Raw genomic sequence first — 27769 nt, forward strand, 5'->3', positions numbered from 1 at the left:
TTTCATTGTACTAATAATTTTATTTTTAATGAATTACAAAATGGTCAAATCTTTATTGATTTGGAATATTTGTGATCAAAAGAAAACGTGAACATATATAAAGCAGGGAAAAACAGCTATGGTATCAAACATATTTCGTCTAGTGCAAAAGAGCCAGTTTGAATCCTGCTGAGTACTTGGATCTCCTTTTGTCAGGATGAAAAGTGCAGTCAATATGAATCATTTTGCATTTGTGAGTCAAAGGTAAAATAATCATTGTTTTTCACATCATCCTCTGCTGTTGGGAGCAATGCTACATAATTTTAGGTAAAAATCATTTGAGTAGGCCTAGTTCTCCTGCCTGCAGGCCAGCTATGACATTTCAGACATAATTGCATTTGGGTCACAACTGAGACCTCAGTGATCCTGCAATGCTGCTGTAATGCTCCAGGACAAGACCACACCTGCGAGAGACACCAGGGAGGAACCAACTCTTCATCTGCATAGTTCCTCATCATTCTTAGATTTCCACTGCTCCCCAATCTTTTGTTACACCTTGTTTATCCCAATGTGAAGTACTGAACTCTGTATTTTCACTTGTTACATCTGTTTCCCCATGTACTGAATAAAAGGTGCTACAAGCTAGGGGGCTTTTGTCTTTGCTGCCCAGAGCAGCACTGATCAGACCCAAAGGTCAGCTTCTTCTCAGTCTCATTTTTCTACCTTTCCTGTAATTCGCCATGTGCTGCCGTGGCTACAGGAGACTTGGACGTACTACAGAGGTTCTGGTAACGTCCCCTTCCCCTGTTCCCTACACTCTGCATTTTTCAAACTTCTGTTCATATCATTATTTTTCCAAGTAGAGACAAGACATAATTACACATGGTAAGTCATGAGAGAAAAATCACTGTCTTTAAAATGCTAAGTCAGTGTATCACTACATGTCACACTGTTATCTGTCCCCACTCTAACTGCTTCTCCGGGTGTCCCCACTATCTTGAACCCCCCATCTCTTCTGAGCTGCCTTCTTTTATCCTCTTCTGCAGATCCCTGCATTTGTCCCTCCAATTACCTACTCCCCAGAAGGCTGGGATATTGTGGTAACACTCACCTTCCAGATGTAAAGAAAAGGAGGGCTGTAAAAGGCAAGGGCCTACCAGGAGTTGTCACTACAAACATCCAGAACCACATAGGCAGATGGGAAAGTGGGGGAAGTGGCACACAGACACCAAGTGCTTGAGAGGCTGGGGAAGGGAGCAGCTGCTGGGTAGAGCTGGTGATAGCATCCGGAGAGGAGGGCTGAGCCAGAAGGACCATCAGGATATTCCCAGGAGCAATTTCCAGGAAGTGAGGCTGGGTGCAGGCAAAGTGGGGAGAGCTGAGGTCACAGGGCAGGGGTGGGGGACTGCTGGGTGGCTCAGAGACACCTGTAATCTGGGATGTAGCTGTCCCAGGGACAGTAGCAAGAACAGAGCCTAGACCCAGCATCACTGGGCATCATCTGCAGCCTCAGTGGTCAGTACCTGGGAGTGTAAGGCCTGCTGCACAGTAGGCTATGGGGAGTAAGCCATGGACAGAACTACATAAAGGGATTGCTCCTGTCATGGTAGAACTTTGTCATCAGACATGCTACTACCCATCAAAGGGTACTAAAAATAAAACTGCTATTATGTGAGATCTCACCAAATGTTTTCATATTAAAAAGAGTCTCTGGGATGGGGATTTAGCGCAGTGGTTTCACCGCCTGTTAGGGAAGCACAAGGACCTGAGTTTGATCCCCAGTACCGAAAAAAAAAAAAAAAGTCTCTCATACTTAAAATTTTTATAAACAAGAATCTAAACTTTGCAGGCAACAGACTTAGCTCAAAGCTGCCACTTGGCAGCAGAATGAATTTGGGCCATTCCTTATGCAACCGTGAGTGTGGAGGCTCAGTCCAGTGAAGGGATCTGTGTTGGTGTTTGTTTGTTGTGGAACTGGGATGGAACCTTGGGGTACTGTACCACTGAGCTATATCTCCAGTTTTTTTCATTTTTTGACATAGGGTCTCGATATGTTACCCAGGCTAGGGTCAAACTTACTATCCTACCTCAGCCTCCTGAAAAGCCGAGGTTACAGGAATGCATACCACACCCATCCGAGTAACATCTTACAAAATGATCTATTCTTTATCTTTGTTAAGCAACCCAAAGAATATGAAGGGAGTCCATGTGGACTCAGGCCATGCCCTTTACAAATGTGCATCTGTGCGCCCAGCACAGGTACCTGCAGGCTTGGTGTCTACACCTCCCCAGCTCACTCCCACTCACACACTGGTGTGCACATGCCTCTCTTCCCGTTCATAACTATGGAGGATATCTGCTCTAGGCATGGTTTGGAGATTAGAAGAAAGTAGAAAGGGGGAAGGCTCTGCCAATCCAGCTGACCAAAAGGGGACCTTGTTATAACAGATGTCAGACTGGAGAGGCAATGGCCCATGGGGGATGGCAAGACACTGGTGCTTTTCATGTTCACTGATTTGCTGAGGTACCAAGGCAGGTACCACCTCCTTGTCCTGTCTTTTCCTTCTAAATACCTTGCTACAGCACCTGTGTCTGTCTGTTCTCCCAGACAAAAATGGCTTATGAAGGAGATCAAGACTCTACAGAGATTGTGCTTCTGACAAGATGTGTGTTTTCTATCAGAAGAATGGCTCAGTCTTCTCCCAGAAAACTTGCTCGATACCTAAAACAAGCTCATTTTCAAAGTGCAATCTCACTTAAAAAGGAAGAATGAAGAATCTCAGTAATCATTGGAAAGAAAAATGCTATCATTAAATGTAATTTTTATTACAGCAACACTTGGAGGCCATGTTGCCTAAACTCCATATGTCTTGCACCTTCTATTTATACACATGATTGTAGTGTTTAATTAGGTGGACTATTAAATTCAGCCTAGCTTAGCTTGTATTTTCCTAACTTTACAGATTAATGAAGGCAGGTTGGAAAGCCCTCATAATTGTAAGCATATTATAATATGTGCTACAATTATTTCTAAAACCATTTTCCTACTTTTATAAATAATATATCCTCATGATAATTAAAATTTTACTTAGTCATCAGAATCTTTTAATACTTGAATAGAACCCTATGTGTGTTAGTTTTCATTGACAAAAATGCCATGAAGATGGTACAGAAGATGAGGCCCAGTCTACCTGACCCAGATGGAGTGATGTGCTAGTCAGTTGTGACCCTAAGTCCTGGTGGCTTGAGTCATTGTCAGTGGAGATCTGTCACAGCTAAAAGCTCTCAGTGACTATGTGCTGTCTTCTAGCTGTCTTCCTGTGTACAGCTGTGAGTCACCATGGGTGTGGTGCTACTGACCCACTGTCTTTGAAAATATGGTAAATCACAAATATTTTATTTACTAATAAGTTGCTTGATTGCGACCAAGAACTCTGCAAGAACTTCCCTTTGGTCATCTCTGAGCCCTGGCAACAGGATGTGACAGAGACAATTTATGAGGCAGTAAACGCAGACACTGGTAAAATTGGAGCCAGGAAGAGAACAAAAAATAAGCAACCTGGTCATGAGGAAGGTGAAATAGCTCATGTGTCTTGATATGTTTTAAATGCAAGGAATTTTCACAATTTCTTATGAAGCTAAAAAACCATTTGGGTCATAAAGTATTTCCCAGCAGAGGAAAAAAAAAGGCTGGTCATTATAGTTTTATGTGGATTGGAAGAGTTTGGTTAGTATCAGTCTTCAGTCAACATATAAACAAAAGTGTATTGAGACAGCCAGCCTTATTTCATCTAGGTCATCTATCAGGGAGTAGTGGGGGCCAGGTAGGAAGCTTGTTCCTTGAAAATAGAGTGGGACAGCTTTGAGAACAGGGCCAGCCTAACTGGTGTGTGTCCTATGCAGTCACCCAGGGCACAGGATGCATGCTCTGCCATCACCATCTTGAGTGTCTCAAAGTGCAAACTTGGGTGCAGATTTTTGAAGAAGAGTTTGCATGTTCACTTTGCACAGGGCCCCTGACACGGGTAGCTGGTCCTGGGGAGGAACTTGGTATGACCTGTCACTTTTCAGGAGAGAGAAATGTGTGATTATATTTATATTACAAAATGTGTTTAAGCATAGCCAAAGAGGAGTTCGAAGATGGAAAATAACATCAAGTATTAAAAATGACTCATTCTTGATTCACTAAATATTGTTACTCTTGGTTTGTCTAAGATTTACTTATTTTTGTAAGACATTTAAATTTATTATAGTTGATGATTAAGGTAAAATGTCATTTCATTTTCTCTCTCAGCTAAGACCTGCACAGGTGAGATCACATATGCATAAGAAGGACCAAAGACATTTTCATTGTATTAAAGGTTACTTTGATGGAAGCTTCTTGGTGTAGGAGTGTCTGGTCCTCTTTGACACTCCCAGGAGCATTTATCGTCTACCTAGAACCAGGGCTACAGTACTGGGTGACTTACTCCTTATATGGTTGCTGCCAGAATATAACAAGGGAGTGCTGCACACCTTTAACTGTCCCCCACCTCGGTTCTCCAGGGGACACAGCCTTTGTGTGTGAGCTGCTCTTCAGAGTACCTGTCCTTGAGGTCACACTCGTGTGTGCTTGCCATGACAGATGTCCCAGGGAACTTGAACCAGCAGTCATTTGCCGTGATGGTCCTAGGATCCTGACAGAATAGCCCAGGAAAAATATGTCTTCTAATGACTGCTGAATGTATTCCTTTAATTAGAACTGTAATTAAACAGAACATGTAACAAATGAGTGAACTGATTTTTATATATTAATAAATAATGTTAGTAAATACTTTGCATATATCTTGGTTAATGTTCTAAAATTGTTCTATAGAAAAATCTACAGTCTAGGCTTAGATCTCTGAAGAAAGATACTTATATTTTAAATACTTTGGAAATGTAACCATGTTTCAGATTAAAATGGCAATGCCAAGAGCCGCACCTGGTCCCCAGTGACCCTCCCTACCCCTCTCCTTCCTAGATCCTCTCCTCTCCTGTGGCCTGATGACCCAGCATGGGTTTGCCTCTTTGCTTAATGTCTGAAGCTCACACTAGACTGTGAGCTCCACGAGGGCAGGATTTTGTCCTTTTTGTGCACTGCTGAATACAGAACATGCCCAGCACTTGGGCTTTCACACACTACTTGTTGAATGAATAAATTTTTCAGTAACTGGCTGATTTCAACATAATCACAAAGCTTTCTGTGAAAACTAAAAATCAGGTTTTTTTAAGAGATAGTATCTCAAAAAGGTAATCAGGTCTCAACATGAAAGTGACTTGTCTCTGTACACAGCCGCGTGAGTGAGAAACAAATCTGACCTTCAGCTAAGGAATGAACCACATTTGACCTTGTGTACCTCAGCTGACTGGGACAAGTCCCCACTCTAATAGTATTTATAGGATGAAAGATAGACTAAAGGGACAATCTTGACGCCCCAAAAGGGCCAGCGTACTTCAGGGATAGCTCACATTGACTCTATGTTCTTCATTATTTATATACAGTAAAAAAAAAGGTTTGGAACAAACTTGGACCTCTCTAAGGAATAAATGAGCACTGGGAATTCATTGGAATCCTGAGAAGCAACTGAGTAACATTAATAGAGAGTGAGTCAGAAACTTCTGAGTTAGATGCCCAGTTCCCACATGTTTACAAATGAAAATAATGGTTTCTGTGATGTGTTAGAGTCATAGAAGTGTGACTTTCCCCAAAAGCATGTCATTCTGTATTCCTGAGAATACACCTGCCTCAAGGCCTACCTGGCCTGGGCCCTGGGTAACTCTCAGTGTTTCCACCCTCAGATTATACCCTGGGCAAGGACTACATCATGCACGGGCACATGCTGAAGCTGGGCAACCCCTTCCTTACGCAGTGCAGCACCACTACTCCTACCTCTTCCCAAACAGGCTTGAGTGGAGAGGAGAAGGCGAGTCACGGGTGAGTCCCAGGGGGGTGCGCCCAGCGCTGCTTCCAGCATGTTCCGTGACCTCATGTTGCCAACATGTTTTCCAAAGCATCTCCCTAAGGCCTGTGTATCTCAATGTATATCACAAGATTGCAGTATTCAAACTTTCACTGTTAAACATCCAGGTCCACATCAGAGAAGGGCTATGTAGTCTCTGAAATATTTCCTTCTTTTAGAGAGAACCAGTCAAAGTCCCTGAGTCTTCAGATGGGTTGAGCAGTTGGTAGGTCACAGGAGAAAAGGACAGCTGGACAGTGGGGTCAGACAGGTTCACATCCACAGCTTAGTGCCTCTGAGACGTGGAGCCCATTCCATTGCCCCTCAGAGCTTCAGTTTCCTCATGTGGGAAAAAGAAGGAACAGAAATCACAAGGACTACTATAATTTTTACATGTTTATCTGAGGCCAGATGCTATAAAATACACACACACACAACCTTCAGTCTGTTTAGCAACCTTTGAAGGTCCAACTCTCGATTATTGAAGAGGACACCAAAGTTCAAAGAGGCAGAGTCTAGCACCCAGGGGCCATAGCTGGACAGATGTGGGTGCAGAGGGATGGGAACCCAGGTCTGCCTATGCACTTGGTCTCTCAAGTCCAGTCAGATAGAATGTCATTTGCGATACTTGACTCGGGGAGATGAGGGCATCAAACCGTATCTCCCTTTGCACCTTGTTGGAAACTTATGCAAACCCACCTATGGGTGGGTCCTGTAGGAGGACATAGCTGCCCTCTTGGGTTCCTTCTACAGCTCATGCTGGTAAACAAGATAGAAAATTTTCTAATCCATGCTGTATTTGCTAGCAACTCAAGCAGCATTTATTAAGTGGCTACTGTGTGTGGCGCCAGGACTGGTCCTCATGCACAGAGCCAACCCTGGTGGAGGGCAGTTTGTCTACTCCTGGGGAGGACAGTGGTCTCCAGTGTCAGGCACAGAGTTTATGTATTAGTGATGTGGATACTGCCCATCATTTCTCTTGAAGTCAGAAGTAGAGAAAATCAACCAATGAATGGATAAAGAAGATGTGGGCTTTTTTACCCAATGGAGTTCTACTCTGTCATAAAGAGGGATAAGCTCTAGACATATTTAGCTAAATGGATGCACCTTGGGACCATACTCTTAAGTAAAATAAATTGGACACACATGTTTAAATACCATGTTGTTTCTGTGGTGTGAAACACCAAAAGTATAAATAAGGACCAAAATGTATAATAGATATTGCAAAATGTTCAAATGAGATGGGGAACAAGGGAGGGGGAAGGGGGAAAGGAAGGAAGGGACAAGAAAAAAAGAGAAGGAAAAAAAGGGAAACAGCTTTTGTAAATAAGGAGGGGAGGAGAGGTTGAAGGGAAAGGAGGACAATGGGATAAAAAGAAGCAAGAAATATCATTTCCAGGTACAAATTCCCTATGATGGATGTGATCATTGTATCTAAAGTACACCAATAAAAAATTAAATAAATAAAACAAAAGTGGGAGCCCCAGACCTTGTGTGTTAGACTTGGGATTGTTTTCTAATCCTTCCTGGGGAATTTGCCATTTTGGTGCAAACGATTGTGATTGCATATTACCACATTCCTTTAAAAATTAACAAGAGGCCCGCGGATTTAGCTCCGTGGTTCCATTGCCTGCCTTACAGGTGCCAGGTCCCGAGTTCAATCCCCGGTACCAAAAAAAAACAAACAAACCCAAGATCGTCTCAATATTACTTGTGCCATAAATGTCATTTCTTAAAAACTAATATATCTAGGTCTAGATCTGAATTACAGTTAATAAGACTTTTTGGGTCTCGGAGTTCTAACTCAGGGCTGGTATGTATTACAGTAGCTCCTCAAAGCTCAATCTGTATCCAGATAACGAGTGGACCTGGGCATATTATTCATTCACTCACTGTGTTGTCTACTGGCAAGTCACTATTGTGCAGGTGAAAGGGAAATTGTCCCACTTTTCAGAATATTTGACAACTTTAAAAAAAGACTTACTTTAACATCAGATACAGAAACATCTTGGTATTTTTTTTGGGTACCAGGATCGAACTCGGGACCTTGCGCTTGAGAGGCAGGCGCCAGAACCACTGAGCTATATCCCCGGCCCCAGAAACATCTTGGGTTTTAAAAGAGTTAGCACTTAGTACATAGGTTGGTTTGTTAAGAATAAACATGTAAAAAAGAAAACTTGAGAGTTTACGATGGTATTGTTTTTCATTTAGGATTCCTGGAGTATTTATCCAAAAAACCCCATAAAATGGTAAGGAACTCATCACACTATAGCATGTTATAGACCTAGTGTGACAATCTTTGAAGGATGTCACCTGTACTTAGAGCTTCATTTTGATATTATCAAAATATTCTTAGTTTACAAGCCAGCATCACCAGGCATTTTCTGAGTTGCTGGGTTCCAGCAGAGCTGCACCCTTTTGCTGGAGAGAATCTCACGTAGTACGTCACTGTCCCCTCCTGACCTGATGGAGAACAGTTAGAGAGCACAGGAAGCTGCTCACCAGCAAGTCCTGAGATCATTCCAAATCAGTTTTGTGAAGAGAGAATGCTTTATTGCTTTGCTCTGTAGTAGAAAGATTGCTTTCTTTGCACTTTTCTTTGAAATGTTATAATTTAAACTTTTCTACATGTTCCTTTATAGCCATTTCCCCCTCACTTATAAAATATCACCACAAAATGTCATTTTTAATTTATTCTGACTTGTTGGTATCATTACTTATTAACATAACTTAGATCATAAAATACTTTTAAGTAATTTGTAATTTTTATTTTTATGGTTAGCAAAACTTACTGACCATGGAACAGATTCTCTCTGTGGAAGAAACTCAGATTAAAGACAAAAAGTGCATCTTGTTTAGAATAAAAGAAGGTAAGCAATTTGTCTTGCAATGTGAGGTAAGTTTTTCTTTTTCTTTATTTTCTCTTAGGTGAAAGTTAAAACATTTGCATAAGTATTCAGTGAGGCTGACAACCTGGTGATAAAGCATTTTCTTACTGTATGGTTAGCAAGAAATCCCTGAGGTATAAGATTTTCAGCAAATTAACAATTACTTTTTAAAGAAGCAAGTATTAGAAAATGGGATACCCATTCATGATAAAAAAACCCTACAGAAAATTAGAATAGAAGGTCATTATCTCAACCTGATTAAGGTTATCTATGAAAAGCCAACAGCCAACATCATACTAAGTGCTCAAAAACTGAAAACTTTCACGCTAAAATCAGGAACAAGACACTCCTGTTCAATATAGTTCTGGAAACACTAGCCACAACAATTAGAAAAGAGAAAGAAATACAAGGAATAAAGATAGGAAAGGAAGAAGTTAAACTGTCATTATTTGCTGACGATATGACACTCTACATAGAAGACCCAAAAAAATCTGCCAAAAGACTTCTAGACTTAATCGACAGATTCAGTAGAGTAGCTGGATACAAGGTCAACACTCAAAAATCAATAGCCTTCTTGTACACAAATAACAGATTAACTGAGAGAAATTAGGGAAACAATTCCTTTTACAATAGCATCCAAAAAAATGAAATATCTAGGAATCAATCTAATGAAGGAAGCAAAAGACCTCTACCATGAAAACTACAGCACTCTGAAAAAAGAGATCAAAGAGGATACAAGAAAATAAAAAGACATCCCTTGTTCCTGGGTAGGAAGAACCAATATAGTGAAAATGGCCACACTTCCAAAACTGCTATATAGATTTAATGCAATCCCGATTGAAATCCCAACAGTATATTTCACAGAACTAAAGAAAATAATCCAAAAATTCATTTGGAACCAGAAGAGACCTAGAATGGCAAAAACAATACTAGGCAACAGAGACATGACAAGGGGGTATCACAATCCTCAACTTGAAACTGTACTGCAAAGCTACTGTGATAAAAACAGCATAGTACTGGCAAAGAAACAGACCTGAGGACCTGTGAACTAGATTAGAAGATGCAGAAACAACTCCCGACATACTCAGCCACCTCATCTTTGACAAATGAGCCAACCACCCTCACTGGAGGAAAGATAGGTTACTTAATAAATGGTGTTGAAAAACTGGATTTCAACCTGCCAAAGATTAAAACTAGACCCAGATCTATCACCATGCACTAAACTAAAATTGAAGTGGACTAAAGAGATAAATATTAAAACAGAAACGCTAAACTTGCTGGAAGATAAGTTAGGTGGAACGCTTCAAGACATTGGCATAGGAAAAGACTTTATGAACAAAACCTCAGTAGCACGGGAACTAGCACAAAGAATCAACAAGCGGGATCTCTTATTAAAAAGCTTCTGCACAGCAAAAGAAACCACCAGCAGTGTGAAGAGACAACCTACAATGTGGGAAAAATTTTTTAGCAGCTGTACCTCAGACAAAGGACTACTATCTAGAATCCATAAAGAACTTAAAAAAAATCAGAGGACCCCCCCAAATTCAAAGACTCAATTCAAAAATGGGCATCTGAAATGAACAGACATTTCTCAGACAAAGAAGTAAAAGCAGCAAATAAACATATGAAAAAATGTTCAACATCACTGGTCATCCGAGAGATGCAGATGAAAACAACACTGAGATTCCACCTCACCCCAGAAAGAATGGTTGCTATCAAGAAATCAACCAATAACAAATGCTGGCGGGGTTGTTGAGAGAAAGGAACCCTTCTCCATTGTTGGTGGGAGTGCAGACTGGTGCAACCACTGTGGAAATCAATATGGAGATACCTCAAAAAACTAGGATTAGAGGTCCCATTTGACCTAGCTATTCCCTGTTGGGTATCTTCCCTAAAGAATTAAAAAGAATCCTATCACAGCGATCTATGTGCACCCATGTTTATAGCGGTAGAGTTTGTAATAGCTAAAGCTTAGAAACAGCCCAAGTGCCCATCAACTGGAGACTGGATAAAGAAGATGTGGTTTTTTAATCAAATGGGAGTACAGCTCAGCCACAAAGAACGAGAAACTAGAGACATTTATAGCTAAGTGGATGCACAATGAGGCGATACTCTTAAGTGAATAGGACACAAATGTATAAATACAAATAGTTTCTCTGGTATGCGAAACTGAAAGTGTAAATAAGGAGTAAAATGAATAATTGATAATGTGTAATAGGAAGAAAAGGTCCAAAGGGGAATGGGAAGTGGGAGGAGTAGGGGAAAGGAAAGAAGGGAAAGGAAAAAATATGAGAAAAGAAAAAAATGGAAACAAAGTCTTTGTTGGGCCGGGGATTTAGCTCAGTGGTTCTGCCGCCTGCCTTGCAAGCGCAAAGTCCTGAGTTCGATCCCCCGGTACCAAAACAAAACAAAACAAAACAAAATTCAGGATCCAGGAAACAAAGTCTTTGTAAATAAGGAGGGGTGGAGAGGTTGAAGGGAGGGAAGGGGAATGGGAAAAAAATAAGAACCAAAATACACTATGTAAAGGTACAAGTTCCCAATGATAAATGTAAATGTATTGTATCCCTAAAATTTACCAATAAATGAATTTGAGAAAAAAAAAATACTGTTTTTTCAGCACTATAAGATTACTTCTAATGCTATATTTCAAATACTTTATCAGTTAACCTGGTCGGTATTAAGATAGGTTAAATACAAAATGTTTTTTAGAAATATTTTTCTTATATGGAAATGGTCCAAATTGCTCTAACCTGGTAACAGAAGGTCCTAGATCAGAAATTTGTCCCCATTTATTTACAGAAATGCTTTTAATACAAAAGCAAGAATAAAAAAATAAATGAAATGTGGAGCTCAAAGGAAGATGATAGCAAAGATCTCCAACATAATGACATTGTCACATATGATTTACTTTTGGAAAACAGTGTTTCTAACAGTCAGTCACTCACTATGTAGACTTTCATAATACCTGAGAGCCTTTCACTCCGGAATAATAAGAGGTGGGGCTGACTAGTACAGGAAACAGTACACACTAAGTAGAAATAAGTTATCTTTTTAATGTATAGAGTGGATTTGAGTTTTGAATCAAAACTAATAAATTGTGTAAGAACTCCTAATATAGATAGGAAGAGTTCAGGGATGATGGAGGATGGGGGTTCACGAATGTAAAATACTGAGGTCCCATATATGAGTAGCTGGTTCATGCACTGGGAAATGACTGCGATCATCCTATCTGTCCTGAAAGAGCCTCAGCCTTGCTGTGGCACGGTGATGGCTGAAATTCATGCTTGAATTACTGCAAGGGCTTAGAATGGACTCCTTTGAAATAGACAGTAAAGCCCAACATACAGGCAGGGAGCTTGGTGTGAGCTAACACCCACTCAAGAGATAGCCTGAGCGCAGCATCCATCCAGCAGTGCTGGTATGACCAAAAGGCCAGAGCTGACCCATCCCAAGTCAACTCACCAAAACAGGTACCCAGATGTGCACACCATGTTGGCTGATACTCTGACCTAAGGAACAGAAAAGGTAACCTATAGAAGACAAAGAGGCTAGAGTTTTCCCCGTGGTGTGCTTTTCAAAAAGTTAGATGGAATAGTTGCTGGATGGCCATTCTGCCTGCGAGCAGTAGCAGCTACAGCTATGCTAATGGAGGAAGCTACAAAACTAACTTTAGGATAGAAACTAGAAGTCCTGACTCCCCATCAGGTCAGAGTGACTTTTGAGCCTAAAGATTACTTGTGGTTAACAGGAGAATGGCTTGCCAAATATGAGGACACCCTTGTTCTTAGACACCCTTGAGGTTGGCACTACTCATAATCCTGCCTCTTTGATGTCTACAGGCCTAGAAGTTAGCCACTCTTGTGAACAAGTAATCTCCCAGACCTATGCAAGCAGGCAGGATATCAGTGACCTGTCCTTTCAAGGCCCTAAGGAGGTGTGGTTCACTGATGCAAGTAGCTTTGTCCAAGAAGAACATCGAAAGGCAGGGTATGCAGTTGTCAGTCCACGATAAGCCATTGAGGCCAAGTTCACCCAGGGACCTCTCCTCAAAAGCCAGAGCTCATAGCTCCTACTTAGGCATTGATATTAGGCTAAATATCTATATCAGTGGTGGCAAACCTACCCATTACTGCTCTGTACAGACTCCAAATACACCTTTCTGGCACTACATGCCCCCATGCAGCAATTTGGAAAGAAGGAGTTTACTAACAAGCAATCATTTATAAAACACAAGCAGGAAATTCTACAACTGCTAGAGGCAGTCCATCTTCCCAAGCACTTTGCAGTCATGTACTGTAAGGGATCCCAAAGTCACATGTCTGAAATCTCCTTAGGAAATCAAAAGGCAGATAGGGAGGCAAGAAGGGCAGCCCTACAGCCTTTTAAGACCCTAGAGATAATATTCCCAGTACCTGAGGAACCATTTCGTCCTTCCTCAAGGAATGCAGTGACAAGCTATAAAAAGCCTGCATGGTAAATGGTCACTAGAACTTTCACAAGACTAAGAAGAAAGCTATTCTTCAGAACCTCTAGATGACTCTAGGCTTCTCTTTAGAGAGCAAGATTCTAGTACTGCTCAGGGTACAGATAAATATAATCACTAATGACCCTAATTCACCATAGCTTAAATGGGCACCTATATTGAGGCTCCATTTTTAATCAGATCCATTATATGGGTAATCTTGTAAGGCTGTGGCTCTCAGGCTCTTGAATTTTTTTTTTTTTTTTTTGGTAGTGAGGATTGAACTTGGGACCTTGCACTTGTGAGCCAGGCAGCAGAACCATTGAGCTACAGCCCCGGCCCTAGGCTCTCGATAATTTATCTGACCTCCCTCTTTGCCACACTTTGTCCTCCATAAGAAGTGTGGAAATCTGTTTCTCATATTTGGGGTCAGAGTAAAGTTTCTCGCATCAAACAGGCAGCTCAATGGTCACTAATTCTTTTCTCATTGTCTTCTGACAGGTTTTCCCCTTTGACCCACTCAGCAAGCCACAACACCCCAAGGGAGTTGGAGAGCACATGATCCCCAGTGGGAAGGTCGCCTTGCCAGCTGGAAGAAGCTATAGAAGACAGAGGCCTCCATTCCCTCAGCACCCCATAAAGAATTATGGAGATATGTGTCCCTCAGGGGGAAATGAGACAGGAGATTAGGGCAAGGCAAAGCTGGCTAAGGATGTATGTGTGACCTGTTAATTGCAAGATTCCAGAACACCTGTGCAGAACAGTTCCCCAAACCCTGCACGTAGACTTCTTACAAGAACTTGAGCAGGTTTTCTACAGGATAGCCCAGACCTGATGTCAGCCTGAGGTGTGGGTAATACACAAACGACAGTCGCTATTGAGTTTTTGCAACTGTGTTCTCTATCCATAGCGGCCCATCCTCAGGCTGTAGGGCATACTTCTTTTCTTACTTTTACTCTCTCTGGCGGGAGGGAGCGAGGACTCAGGGAGAGGGGAGGGGAGGCGAGGGGGCTCCCGGTCCCAGCCGCCGCAGGTGGGGGGGGGCGGTGGCGAGGGGAGGGGCCGCAGTGCCATCGGAGGTGACCAGCTCTCAGGGTAGAAAGCGACCGCACCTGTAGGACTCCGCTCTGCTTCTGGAAGCTGACCCAGGCCTCCTCCGTCCGCTGCACGTCCTGAGGTACCGGAGCCTCGATCAGATTCAGCGGCGGGGGGGGGGGGGCGCGGGGCCCTACCCCCTTCCCCAAGATCCCGCCTCCGCTCGCACCTGCCGCAGGCCCTCCGCCTGCGTGGCGTACTTGGCCTCCACCAGCTCCAGCTGCTGCTTCGCGAGGAGCCAAGAATCAGCAACCAGCACTGCCGGGGAGCCACGCTGTGCCTCAGGGCCCCGCCCACGGCAGCCCCTGGTGGTCCCGGCCCCGCCCCTCCCGCCCTTCAGGCCCCCTCCCAAGCACCTGCAGCTCCACCAGCTGAGTCCCCACCTGCTCCGCGTGCTGCTGACTCAGCTGTTCCCCGCCAAAGTAAAAGAGCTGGGGGAGGGGCTTGTGAGGGCGGGGTTTACTGGGTTCCCAAGGGCGGGTGGGGACGGGGACCAGAGCGGGACCTCGGAGAGGAACCCAGAGACAGAGGCCGTCCCATCCCTTGCGTACCTGACTGGACAGCTCCTCCCACTGTTCCCGCAATTGTCTGTGCCTTTGCTCCCGCGGACCGGGTGGAGGGAGTGGTCCTGGGCTCTCCGCCAGCCCCGCCTCACTTGGACCCCGCCCCGCCTCTCTCTGCGCCGGCTCCGCGCGCCTCCCCTCGTACGGCCGGTGCCGCCTGGCTTCGCCTCCGCTGCAAGCTGCAGAGGGAAACTGAGGCCGGTGCTACGCAAGGGTGCGGGGCGCTCAAGATCCTGCGGCTCCTGTCGCCCCCGGGAAGGACCAGCGTGGGCTGGGGGCTGGAGCCGAAGAAGAACCCGCCGGGTCCAGGTCGTGCCAGGCGCCGGCCTCCCTTCCCGGGCCCTCTGGGTAGATCGCCCGGGTCCCGCGGCCTAGGTCGGAGGTGCGGGCCGGGCGGGTCAGCCCGACCGTCTTCGGCCGCCCGCCCCCCGCCTCCCGCCTCCCGCCCCTCCCAGCCCGACCGCTCCGCCGAGCGCCAACCCTCGCGCCCCTGCTCGCGCAGTTCGTGCAGGCGCCCGGCGAGGCTCTCGCTCTCGACCTCCAGGCCGCGCACCACCTCCTCCAGCTCCTGCTTCCGCAGGCGGCCGTCGCAGTTGTCCTTCTGCAGCTGCAGCCGCTGCTCCTGCGCCTCGGCCATGGCTCCCAGGGCCGTGCCCAGACCCCGGCCCCCGGCAGGGACTCGTACCGCGGCCGGCGTCACAATGGGCAGCAGGGGGCGCCCTCAGACGCGAGGCGGGCCGTAGGGTCGCCCTTCGTCCATCGTTTATGAATTTTATCACTGAGGCGGGAGGGTCGCTGGCAAATTCGAGCCCAGCCTGGGCAACATAGCGACTTAGCAAGGTCCTGTCTCTAAATGAAAGGCCTGGGAATGTAGCTCAGTGCGAAAGCCATGGTTCAACCTCAGTACCTGAGGAAAAAAGCATACACAGAGGAAAGGATTATCATCAAACATCTCACCACTTGGGCAAAGTGTCTGGTTCCTTTTTGTGTAAATATCTTTCCTCGCTCAGCGGCTCTCAAATTTTTGTCTCAGAATCCTTTCATGCTATGAGAAGTTACTGATCTCAAAAAGCTTTTAAGTGGATAATATACCACAATATTCAAATTAAAACGGAATGTTTATGTATTAAACTGTACATAATACTATGAAATCATTTACACCTAAGTGTATATTTTTAAGTGTTCAAGAGTTAAAAACAAACGGTATTGTTTTCAATCTGCAAATCTAATGTCTGGCTTGACACAAGGCAGTTGTTTCCTCTTTTATTTGAATCTGCTTCTGCATCCTGTGTGGTGTAATACGTTGCCTTGGCTGAGATGCATAAAGAAAATCTGGCCTCACAGAGATAGTGCTTGGAGGCACAGAGGAGTCATTTGAAAGGAACCAATTCCAAGACGCATGTGAAGGTGCGAGATTTGACTTTGGGATGGCAGTCGGTAAGCTGATTCATTTTGGGTAGAATAGTGGCCCTGAACTAAGTCACTGGAGGGACGGGATGTTGAAAGAGTAGAATTGGCTGGATATGGTGGTGCTCGCCTCTAAGCTCAGTTCTGGGAGGCTGAGGCAGGAAGATTTAAAGTTTAAACCCATTCATGGCTACTCCAAAGGATTTTTCAAAAGGGGTGGTTTCACCTGTCGGGACACTCAGCCCCAGAGAATTTAGACCAACCGCTCTGAACCATCCCCACGGCCTTCTTCGGATGATTCACCCACTTAATCCTCAAGCAGATGGGTATGCAGAGGCTGTGTCAGGTGTGTGCCACTGAGGCAGGAACCCATGCTGTAGCAGGTGCCAGTGGAGTGCAGCCCGGAGTCCCACTGGGGACAAGGAGATCACACCACACCAGGACTCCACAGACCAAATTTCCTTCCTGATTTGACCACTTTCTCCTGGGCCACATTTGTCCTTTCTGGTATCCGTGTCTTCACCTGAAAGGAACTGAGACTCCATAAAAATTCACAGCATCTTTGAATAATTCAGGGTAGAAAATCAAAAAACAAAGTGTTTCCCTTACTTGGTGAGTTCTCTGTGACTTTTCTCCCCAGCGTGGCTAAGTTGAGAGTTCAGGCTTTTATGGCTTCAGGTTATTTTAGGAGGTCACAGAAAAAACCTTTTCCTCTGGAGTTCTCTACCCTTTCACCCCACAGACTCAGCCTCTCCCCATCCTGGGCACATGGCAGAATAGACTCTTTCAGATGCACCCCCCTCCCATTTCTTCCCTCAGTTACTCCTGTAATTCCAGCACAGGAGGCTGAGGCAGGAGGGTTGTGAGTTCAAGGCCCACCTGGGCAACTTAGACTCTATTGCAAAGTAAAATATAAAAAGGGCTGGGAATGTAGCTCAGTAGTAGAGCACCCCTGGGTTCAATTCCTAGTACCTCTCCCCCAAAAGTGACACAAAACAGCTTACTCATTCTCTCTCTTTCCATACATTTGTGCAAAGATCACATGAGCACCTAGAGATGGCAATCACATATAATTGGTAGATGAGTGCTACAGATCGACTCTATCATGGACATCAAAACCTGGGGCTTCTCAGAGAATGGTGGGTCCTGGGTTTTCCAGTTGTAGAGGTCAGAAGTGGAAAAGGAGATATATACCAGGAACAGGCTGGTTCCCAGTCCTGCTCCATCCGGAGGAGGGGGCTCCCTCAAAGGTAAGAGAATCTCTGGACTGCGTCTTCCTGAGGTGGTGACCTCCTGCTGGGATCGGAGACATTAGCTCTACTCACTCTTGTATGGGGGGAGAAGTGGCAGGGGAAGTAGAGAAAGAAAGGAGGGAGTTGGGGGCAGATGGGTCAGGACGGACAGGAGAGGGGGGTGAACTAGGGTTATAGGGAGGTGGACTGGGGAGGACTTCCTCAGCATCTGACTGGTTTCTGCCTCTCCTGAGTTCGCCTGTGAGGGGGAGAACAGCTTTTAGAAACAAGCAGCTTTGAATAGGCTTTTACAGCACAAGCCTTTAGCCATGGAGAAGGGTGCTGCACTAGAGTAAACCAGGAATCAATGTAAGGGAACAACTGATGGGTGTGTCCTGGTGACTTGGTAACTACCTTCCAAACTGCTTGAACAAAGGCGGGGTCCAGGGAGCCCTCGGAGGGCCAGCCCACACCAAAAGAGGGCCAATTAGCTCACAAAAAGTGCACAGTTTGTCCTTTGACAGTTTCACTCCATAATTTTCAGAAAACCCTGAGGAAAATTTCTAAGCATGCAGACCAAGGGGTGTAACGGGTTGTGAAGATGGTGACCCCCATGGTAGAGAGACTTAGGGCAGGCAGGAGATGCCCAAGAACGGGAGCTGCAAGAACGAATAAAAAGAAAAGAAGACAAAGCAGCACGAGGGAGAGGATATCAAAAGGGTCACTGGTTAGAGGGGCCTGACTGCACATCGATTGGGGCTTAAAGGAAAGGACCAGGACCCCTGTATTGACGTCGAAGGCTCAGAAGCCACTGATGTTTCCACTGGAGAAAGGTGAAGAGGGTCCAAAATGCTTCCTCCTGTAAGGGTCGTAGGGTGGCCTCAACTGCAAGGTCAATATGGATGTGGGGTTCAGAGGGAGGGGAAAAATATCCTTAAGACAACAAAGCCACCGGTGGTCAGAGGATGTCCTCAAAACTCTGTTTAAGGAGTCGAAAACCCAGGAGGGAAAGCACTGACAAACATAGTCAGGCAGGGGCCGCCCAAGACGGAGGTCAATAAAAAGCAGATGAGGGAAAACGGACTGAATTAAATATTCACCTATGCTCAGCTGCGGGCAGGACACAGGGAAGACAGAAAGGTGACAAAAGAGATGGACCAGAAGACAAGACTCAAAGTTGGGCTGATCCCAAAACTGAAAGGCACCATTGTTATGTCAATCAGTCGGCCTGGGGTCAAGGGAAGAATGCCGAGGACATTGGGCCAGAAGATAGAGAATGTGGCCCTGTGGGAGCCCGTGAGGTCTGTCCCAAAATATGATGTGTGAGGCCCAGGAGGGACAGTGCTGGGGAGAATAAGACAGGTGGGAGAGCAGTCGGGGGAGTCCCGGCTGCAAGAGGTCAGTCGAAATTCAGAGAAAGAAGACAGGTCCAAGGGTTTGGGGACAGTGGGGGCGTCCAGACATAAGGAAAGAGGCCTTAGTGTTTATGTGGTGCACCCTTGAATGACGTTGTGACAGACAAGGGAGGGGGTGTTCCTCTGTGGGAGGAAGCCCTCAGTCGGTGGACTGGCTGAGGGCCTCTCAGCCGCTTTAAGGACCGCCCAGGCTGTAGGGTGTATTTATCTCATTGCAAGAGCACCCACTTGGCCTTTATCTTAGACACGTCCAAGGAACCACAGTATGACCCCAAACAAGTCCCGTAACTCTGAGCGGGGAATCCCCCACTTTGCTGTGGGACATGGATGGAACAGTCTACTGTTTGCACTGCCTGTTGCCAGTCATTCATTCATTCACTCATACAGCAATCATTCAGAGGGTAAAGACATCCCAACCCTATTCCCAGGGATTTACTAGATTGGCTGGCTTATAGCCAGACCAGACCAGACCAGGGGGCCACCTCAGTCAGCGTCCTGACCTTACGGAGGGGCCCAGGGAATGCTTTCCTCAAGGACTACTGTTCCCCACCAGAACCAGAAGGATCCTTACCAGACCAGATGAGCTCCAGAAAATTTGGAGGGCGTCTCAGGTGTGTGCAGTCCCTTCAGTGTCAGCAGTGAGAATACGGGGCCCTGGAACATCTCAGGGGGCGCCTCCCCTGTAGTTTGCTGCCGCAGATGGGAGGGATCACAGCAAGGCCAGTCCACCCACTGTGGCCATCTCGCTGGGGCCTCCAGCTGTTGTGGATGAGCGAGTTCGGATAGAGATGTGCCACACTCTGTGCCAGATTCAAGCCCATGTATTATAGCCAGCGGCTGCGGGGGACTAGCGCCCAGAATCTTTCCTCGGCAATGGGAAGCAGTTTGATTTCACCTTTCAAATCATGCTTTCAGTTGGGGAGGGCTCAGGGGAGAGCAAGCGGAATCTTACAGAAGCAGAATCATGCCAGGTTAGTCGGGGGTTCAAGGAAGTTTCACACACACTAGGTGAGCTACAAAACATTCTGCAACTGTAGCAAGTTTACTGCAAAGCAGGATGCGGGGGGGGGGGGCTTTGGGTGCTTTGTTTATGTGCAGTCACTTTGTTCAAGCACAGGTACAAAATGGCACTGAGGCACAAGATGGAGTCGGGTAGGCCATCACACCAGCAGGAGCCCCATTGTGCAGAGGAGGAAACAGGCTCAGACCTGCCCCCAGCTAGTGGGAGGCAGTTTTTCTCACTGGATTATTGCCTGAGTCTGATCAGATCACAGACATCACTGAGGTGTAAGTGCTTCTGAAACCATCAAACACTGAACCCACACTAGCAGTGGCTGTTATTCCTTTATGGGTTCAAAAACCCTGACTGTGGTTATATGGCCCCACATCTCCCCACAGGGACGATACCGGTTTTGTAAAATAGGACCAGGGCTTTCAAACTCAGTTAAGGAAGCCAGGCACACTGGGAAGAGAGCACTATCTTCATGAAAAAAAAGAGGCTTGATTAATGAAGATGATTCTTTTGGGGTGTGGGGGGGTGCCGGGAATCAAACTCGGGTCCTTGCACTTGCAAAGCAGGCAGCTAAACCACTGAGCTAAATCCCTGGCCCTGAAGATGATTCTTAATGTAATTCAAAATGATCCGTTATGACACAAAGCACAGAGATTTATATATGACTGTGAAATTCTTAATAGCTGACTTTGGAACAACCTATCACGAAACCTTCCAAAGCAGAATATATAGTGGATAGATCATTGGGCAGGGCCGCCAGGCAGACCAACAGCTGCTCTTCTTAAAATAAATAACTTAGGAGGGGGAAGGGGGAGAAATTATTGCCACAATCATGTGTTAATAAAATATTCATAAATGTGACTTTCCCTTTTATCATCATAGGCTTGTGGGACAAGGACACAAGACAGGGCAAGTCCTGAGCCCACATCAGAGGGGATGCCCCCCGAACTCATCCTGGGAGAGAAAGGAATTACCCCGAGTTCCTGTCCTTCTCTGGTGACAGACTGCCAGGCCAGGGGGCTCCCATTGTCTCTGCTGTGCGGACTTGCAAAGAGGCTGCAAGGGTGAGCATGGACACTGGAAAGCAGGTCCCAGGCGTCCCACCTGGCTCCCCAACCTCTTCCAAGGCCCACTGAGGGCCTCTCCCAAATAAAGTACACATCCCCAGGTTTTCATCTGGAGCCTGCTTCTGGGGAGCCCAGCCGAAATAATCACCTTCCTTGTCTTTATTTCACTCAGCGCTCACATCGCTCCCTCCTTGTAACCCACAGGAAGAAGACACAGAAGTTCAGCGAAGTTTGGTTTGAACCCAGATCTGGGAGCCCACGCCCTGCAGTTCAGGCACCTATGCCTTCTGGCCTCAGTATTCCCATCTGTTAAATGGGGTTGCTTCCGTTCACAAATCCCCAAGCTAAAATGTCCAGGCCCCATTGGAATTTCCATGCCTGCCTGCACTGTGCTATACAGCAGTATAGCCTCAACTGCCACTAGTGAACACAAACAGCTGATAATTTCAAGCTCAGAAATCTCATCTCTCCCAAGATGGCAAACTCTCAAGAGGGACAGTATCCTCACTGCCTCTCCTTTCCCTCCTTCTGTCCAGCACAGAACTAGGCACAAAGTCAATGCTGATTCATCTCAGCATGACTGACCCAACATGGGCCAATCAGATGCTTCCACCCTGGTCCTAGTATCTTCAAGGTCCTTTATGAGTTTGGAAGACAAGCTCCTGCCTTTCCTCCCTGCCATGAAAATCACTAACCCTAGAGTGGAGAAGGTTTGGGGGAATCCCTCTAGTCTGGGCAGTCCACATGCTCAGGATGAAGGGAGTCTCACTTCTGGGCCTGGGGAAAGGGGCTGTGCTGAGATGTATTCTGGGGAAACCCAGAAGGCTCCTTTCTGCTGCCTGTGCAGCTGTTAGGAGCGCAGATTCTGGAGCTAGATGGACAAGGTTCTGATCCCAGCCTTGCCACTCCCTTGCTGTGTCAACTTGAACAAGTATCCAACCTTTCTGTGCCCATTTTCTTTTCTATAAAATATGGTAATGATAACACCCACCTGTTGGCTTTGCTGGGTGGACTTCATGAGTGAATATATATGAAATATATATATGAACACGGCCAGGTGTCCAATCGGTGCTAAGTACATGTTGGCTCCTCCTGCTGTGGTTACTATGACTACCATTACATCTTAAGTAGTATGTGATGCTCCTCTCTGAGGTCCTTTCTAGATTTAAAGTGCTATAATGACACGAAAGGGAAAATCTCACTCCAGGCACGTGTATCTGGAATGTCCTCCAGATTCTGTAGGTTCCGGTAGTTCCTGAACTTCTAAGGCCAAGTGTATCCACTTGGTGAAAGCTACAGAATCCATTCTCGCTGACTCCCAATGGTGAGTTCAGTGGTGGCCCACATATTACGTCCACATCCTAACTGCCAGAGCTCATGAATATAGCTGATTTGGAAAAAGGGTCTTTGCTGGTATAATTCAGTTAAGAATCTCATGATGAGATCCAGGGTCACCCAAGTGAGCCCCAAACCCAGCAGTAAGGATGCTTAGAAGAGGTTACAGGTGGTGCAACACAGAGGAAAAGACCACAAGAAGCCAGAAGCAGGGGTGACATGGCCACAGGGCAAATAATGCCCAAAGCCGTTCACCAGAAGCCAATGCTTCCACTATGTGCCTGGGCCTGCTCTTTTCATTTCCTGTGCTTGGGCATTTCTTGCTCACATGTTCCAAAGATGCATCACAGAAGTAGGCCATAGCTCACCCCGCCCCCCCCGCAGCTGGCAACCAAAACAAAACACTCAGATTCAAATTTTCTATGCCAAGGATCAGATATTATTTTGTTATTTTGGCAGTCAAGCATCTGGTCCTGAAAATGCCAGGAAAATGGATAAAGGAAACTTCTGCCAACCACAAGGAGATACCCTCATACATCTATAAGAATGGCTTAAAAACTGCCAGTCGCTCTCAGGTCCTGGAGAGGATGTGGAGCAACAGGAATTCACAGACGATGCTGGCGGGGCTGCAAGACTCTCCACGCAGCCTGGCGGGTTCTTACTCAACCCCCAGAACCGCTCCAGGGACTTAACCAAGAGAAATGGAAATCTGGGCTCTGTTGTAAAATCTGGTTATAAAGAGTAAATAAATATACAAAACCAAATGTACAAAACTGGAAACAACCTGAATGTCCTTCAACTGGTGAACCAAGGAAACCAACCATCTGCGTTCTGCACTGCAAGTGCCAGGCCTCAGAGACCATCTCAATCCTGGGCAAAGCGGGACAACTGTCACCCTATGAACAAACACACAAACAAGGGCACCCTATAGGAAAATAAAGGAAGAAACTGCCCCAAAATGCAACGAGATGTACAAATCTTCAGATGCACAGTAGTGAACAGGACAGGTGGATTCAAAAGGTTACATACACTACAATTGCATTCATGTGACTTTTTAGAAGAGACAAAACTGCAGGGATACCAAACAGATGAGTGGCTGCCAGGTGTGGGACTTGGGGCTGGGGCTGACCACAGAGGGGCCCAGACACCTTTCAGAGCTGCTAGCAACTGTCCTGTAATTGATTATGGAGGTGGTGACACAGCTGGACACTTTTGTCAAAAACTCACCGAACTGAGTGCTAAAAAGGTGAACTAAACTCTATACAAATTATTCTTCAATAAACCTGACTTTAAAAAGGCCCTGTCTCTGAGCAGCTTGCTTTTTGGTGGGAAGAGAAAGATGATAAATGATTCAATGCTATCTAAGCGTGGTCATTTGAAAGCCTTGAGCCTGGATGAGTACCGGTCTTTTTTTTTTTGGTACCAGGAATTGAACTCAGGGTCTTGCACTTGCCAGGCAGGTGCTGTGCCACTGAGCTACACCCCCACCCCAAGCCTGGGTGAGATACCAAGGCAGTGGGTAGGCAAACAGGAGCAAGGAATGTGGGGCCTGGGGCACCTGAGCACTAAGAAGTCAGAGAGACCCCCATGGAGGCAGAGGGAGATTCAGGAGGAAAACCGGTAGAGCAGAGTCCCAGAGCCGGGGAAGGGAAGGAGCACTTGCAGGACAGGGAGGGGCCTCACTCCTCAGCACACTGAGCCTCAAGCAAGAGAAGACTGGAAGGTGAAACTGGCATTGACAGCAGAGAGCTCAGCAGTGACCCTGACGAGCGTCTGCTTAGCTGGCTTCAGGGAGAAGTGAAGAGGAGGCTGTGAAGTCAGGGAGAGCATGGAAGAGAGCAGGGACGGCCCCTGCTGGAGGAGGATGTGCAGAGCCCAGGATGATAAGAGGTGACCACAGGGCCAAGGGAGGCCCCATCTACCTCAATCCAGGCAAAGCCCAGAACCGTGGCCCTCCCCCTGGCTGGGCCTCAACCCCCTGCTGGCTTTTCCTGCTCCCAGACCCCACAAAGAGCAACAAGTCCCCATCCTACTTTAAAGCACACAACCCAGTAGGATCCTGCAGCAGGCAAAGGTGGGACAAGCCCCACACAGCCTGGGCACAGCCTCAGGGCACAGGGCAGATGCAGGTCCTGGGATCCGAGCCCTGGGGCCACCTCTACCCTGGAAAACCCCAAGTTCTAGGAACGAGCTGTGCTGTTGATTGTCCTCTCAGGTCCGCTGCCTGCAGAAGAGCAGGGACTCTTGCAGACCCAAGCCCCTGTGAGAACACACAGGTGTGCATGTGCACAAGCCTTGCACCTGCACACAAGTACACACATGTACAGGTGTGTACAGGGGGGCTCGTAGGCACAGCACCCAGCGGCTGCACTCAGAGAAGTGCTCACCTGCACCCTCCAGTCACACACCTGTTCACACCCATGAAGACTCCAATACCCTTGGTTCCTAGCTGAAAACTGCACGGAAACTGGGTACACTCTAACATGGCTAAGATCAGAGAGGGGGATCTGGGCCCACTGTTATACTCCCAACCTCCTTGAACCCCACTCAGCTGTGATGAACACAGCTAGCCTTCCCAAAGATTCCCTAGTTCCAGCCCTGCCATTTTTCCCAGACATGAAACAGCCGTCCATCAATCAGCTCATGTCAGCTACTGCCTCAATGAATCACCTCCATGACAGTGGCTGCTGTCCTGGAGCACTGCACAAGCTTGGACCAATCAGAGGTCTATACTTGGTCCAATCAGCAGGCCTGAATTTGAACTAATTATAGACCTGAAATTGAACCAATCACAGGCCTGCAGCTGCTATATAAGTAGCATTCCCCTCACAATTCTTGGGCTAGTCGAAAAGGGTTCTCTCCAGTGTAATGATTCCTTTTTCTTCTTCACTGGTTTTCAAACCTAGGGCCTGTGCATGCTAGGCACACGATCTACCACTGAAGTAGGCCTGACTGCCTCTTCCTGCTTCTTTCTGATAATAATGGCCATCAATTCTTGGGCAACAGAAAATATGTATTTGTACTTTGTTTGTTCCCAATTTAGGGTTTTTGTTGTTGTTGTTGTTGTTTGTATTGGGAATTGAACTCAGGACCTTGCACTTTCCAGGCAGGTGCAGTGCCACTGAGCTAAATCCCCAGCCCTGTTCCCAATTTAGTAGTAACAGATGTACCCTGATTATCTCTTTTACAGGTTAAAAAAATAAAGAAAAGGGCTGGGGATTTAGCTCAGTGGTTCCACCACCTGCCTCACAAGTGCAAGGACCCGAGTTCAATCCCTGGTGTCAACCTCCCCCCCCAACAAAAAAAAAAACCTCTCCTCACTGGGCCAGGGATTTAGCTCAGTGGTTCTGCTGCCTGCCTCGAAAGAGCAAGGTCCTGAGTTCAATCCCTGGTACCAAAAAAAACCTCCCCAAAACAAAACAAAACAAAAAAACAACAACCTTCCTCAGCCCAGGGAGGGTCACAGAGTTATGAAGTTCAGAAAAGGGATTGGAACCCAAACCTTTGGTTCACAACCTCAGCAAGTAACTACTTGGTTTCTATTTAGCCCCAGATTCTAACCCAGACATTTTAAGACCTGACCCAATGTCCTTACTTGACTGCCTGCTTTGCCCCTTTGGTATGTACTGTACTGACTTGGGATTTGCTTGTTGTTACTTAACATGTGTACATGCATGAAACCATTTGTGTTGTTATTCCCTGATAGTTACAATTCAAACTTAAGATTTTCCCAAATTTCTTTTTTTTGGTACAAAAAAAAAAAAAAAGAGAAAAGTCCAGGTCCTGATGGCTTCACTGCTGAATCCTAGAAGACACTGAAAGAAGAACTATTGCCACTACTGTTTAAACTCTTCAATGAAGTTGAAAGGGAAGCAATACTCCCAAATTAATTCCTGGAAGCAAGCATCACCTTGATCCCCAAAGCAGAGAAAGATCCAACTGAAAAGGAGAACTACAGGCCAATCTCACTAATGAACATAGATGCAAAAATCCTTACTAAGATACTGGCGAACAAAATCCAGAAGGTCATCAGGAAGATCATACACCCTGACCAAGTGGGATTCATCCCAGGGATGCAGGGGTGGTTCAACATATGCAAATCTATAAATGTACTACACAATATTAATACAGCCAATGGCAAAAACCATGTGATCATCTCAATAGACACAGAAAAAGCATTTGGCAAAATCCAACACATATTCATGATAAAAACCCTACAGAAAATTGGAATCGACAGTCTCTACCTCAACTAATAAAAGCCATCTATGAAAAACCAACAGTCAGTATCATACTAAATGGTCAAAAGCTGAAATCCTTCACACTAAAATCAGGAACAAGACAAGGAGGCCCACTATCACCACTCCTGTTCAATATAGTATTGGAAACATTAGCCACAGCAATTAGAAAAGAGACAAAAAGAAAAGGAATAAAGATAGGAAACGAAGAAAAATTGTCATTATTTGCAGATGACATGATACTCTATATAGAAGACCCCAAGAACTCCACCAAAAGTCTTCTAGACTTAATAACCAAATTCAGTCAACCAGTAATAAATGCTGCTGGGGCTGTGGGGAAAGAGGAATGCTGCTCCACTGTTGGTGGCAGTGTAGACTGGTGCAACCACTGTGGAAATCAGTATGGAGATACCTCAAAGAACTAGGACTGGAAGTCCCATTTGACCCCACTATTCCCCTGCTGGGGATCTTCCCCAAAGAATTAAAAGAATCATACCACAGTGATATATGTGCACTCATGTTCATAGAAGCGCAGTTTGTAATAGCTAAAATTTGGAAACTGCCCAAATGCCCATCAACTGGAAACTGGATAAAGAAAATGTGTTTTTGTTTAAAAATAAAATGGAGTACTACTCAGCGGTAAAAAATGAGAAATTAGACATTTATAGCTAAATGAATGCACATTGAGGTGATACTCTTAATTGAAATAAATAGGACACACGTGTAAATACCAAATAGTTTCTCTAGTATGAGAAACTGAAAGTGTAAATAAGGACCAACAGATATAATAGATAATGTGAAATAGGAAGAAAAGAGGCAAAGGGGAAGAGGAAGTGGGAGGGGTAGGGGAAAGGGAAGAAGGGAATGGAATTAATATGAGAAAATGTAAAAATGGAAACAAAGTCTTTGTAAATAGGGAGGGATGGGGGGGTTGAAGGGAGGGGAGGGGAAGGGGAAAAAAAAATAAGAACCAAGAGAGATTATGTAAAGGAGCAAATTCCCAATGATAAATGTCATTATATTGTATACCTGAACTGTATCAATAAAATTAAATTCAAAAAAAATAAATTAAAAGACTATTAGCATGAAAAAAAA

At 45.7% G+C, this 27769-nt stretch overlaps 2 protein-coding genes across 32 annotated transcripts in view; one reads left to right on the plus strand and one right to left on the minus strand.

Annotated features, from left to right (window-relative positions):
- LOC101709288 (G protein-coupled receptor kinase 3-like) overlaps positions 1 to 14194 on the plus strand; it is a 50624-nt gene extending 36430 nt beyond the window's left edge. For 13 of the 20 annotated variants that reach the window (XR_015447983.1, XR_015447973.1, XR_015447975.1 and 10 more), the window contains 4 exons: positions 5800 to 5935; positions 8172 to 8209; positions 8743 to 8830; positions 13815 to 14194. Coding sequence is in view for 5 of the 20 variants with exons in the window: in XM_087203062.1 (XP_087059188.1) it covers positions 2588 to 2752 (165 nt within the window). In the remaining 15 variants the exon portion in view is untranslated. Of the gene's footprint in view, positions 1 to 346; positions 4791 to 5799; positions 6302 to 8171; positions 8210 to 8742; positions 8831 to 13814 lie in introns of those variants that run through there. The other 7 variants (XM_087203062.1, XM_087203061.1, XM_087203060.1 and 4 more) reach the window with 5 other exon arrangements.
- On the minus strand, positions 1 to 27707 carry LOC147820948 (transmembrane protein 191-like). Of its 12 annotated transcripts, none has more exons than XM_087203054.1 (7): positions 15452 to 19588; positions 14960 to 15150; positions 14578 to 14631; positions 14426 to 14485; positions 12314 to 12360; positions 5891 to 6300; positions 2785 to 4720 (listed from the first exon to the last, which is right to left on the minus strand). In XM_087203054.1, the coding sequence occupies exons 1-6, from the start codon at positions 15606 to 15608 to the stop codon at positions 6285 to 6287; spliced, it is 525 nt and encodes a 174-aa protein (XP_087059180.1). In that variant the 5' UTR covers positions 15609 to 19588; the 3' UTR covers positions 2785 to 4720; positions 5891 to 6284. The 12 variants fall into 12 exon arrangements, with proteins under 12 accessions (XP_087059182.1, XP_087059180.1, XP_087059179.1 ...); XM_087203053.1 differs by having other exon boundaries at positions 14578 to 14634; XM_087203052.1 differs by having other exon boundaries at positions 14578 to 14666.
- Positions 27708 to 27769: the final 62 nt, after the last annotated feature.

The sequence above is a fragment of the Heterocephalus glaber genome, unplaced genomic scaffold (assembly GCF_053883595.1).
Source record: "Heterocephalus glaber isolate CG9 unplaced genomic scaffold, H.glaber_assembly_v1.0 deba00001781, whole genome shotgun sequence".
NCBI classification, from domain to species: Eukaryota; Metazoa; Chordata; class Mammalia; order Rodentia; family Bathyergidae; genus Heterocephalus; species Heterocephalus glaber.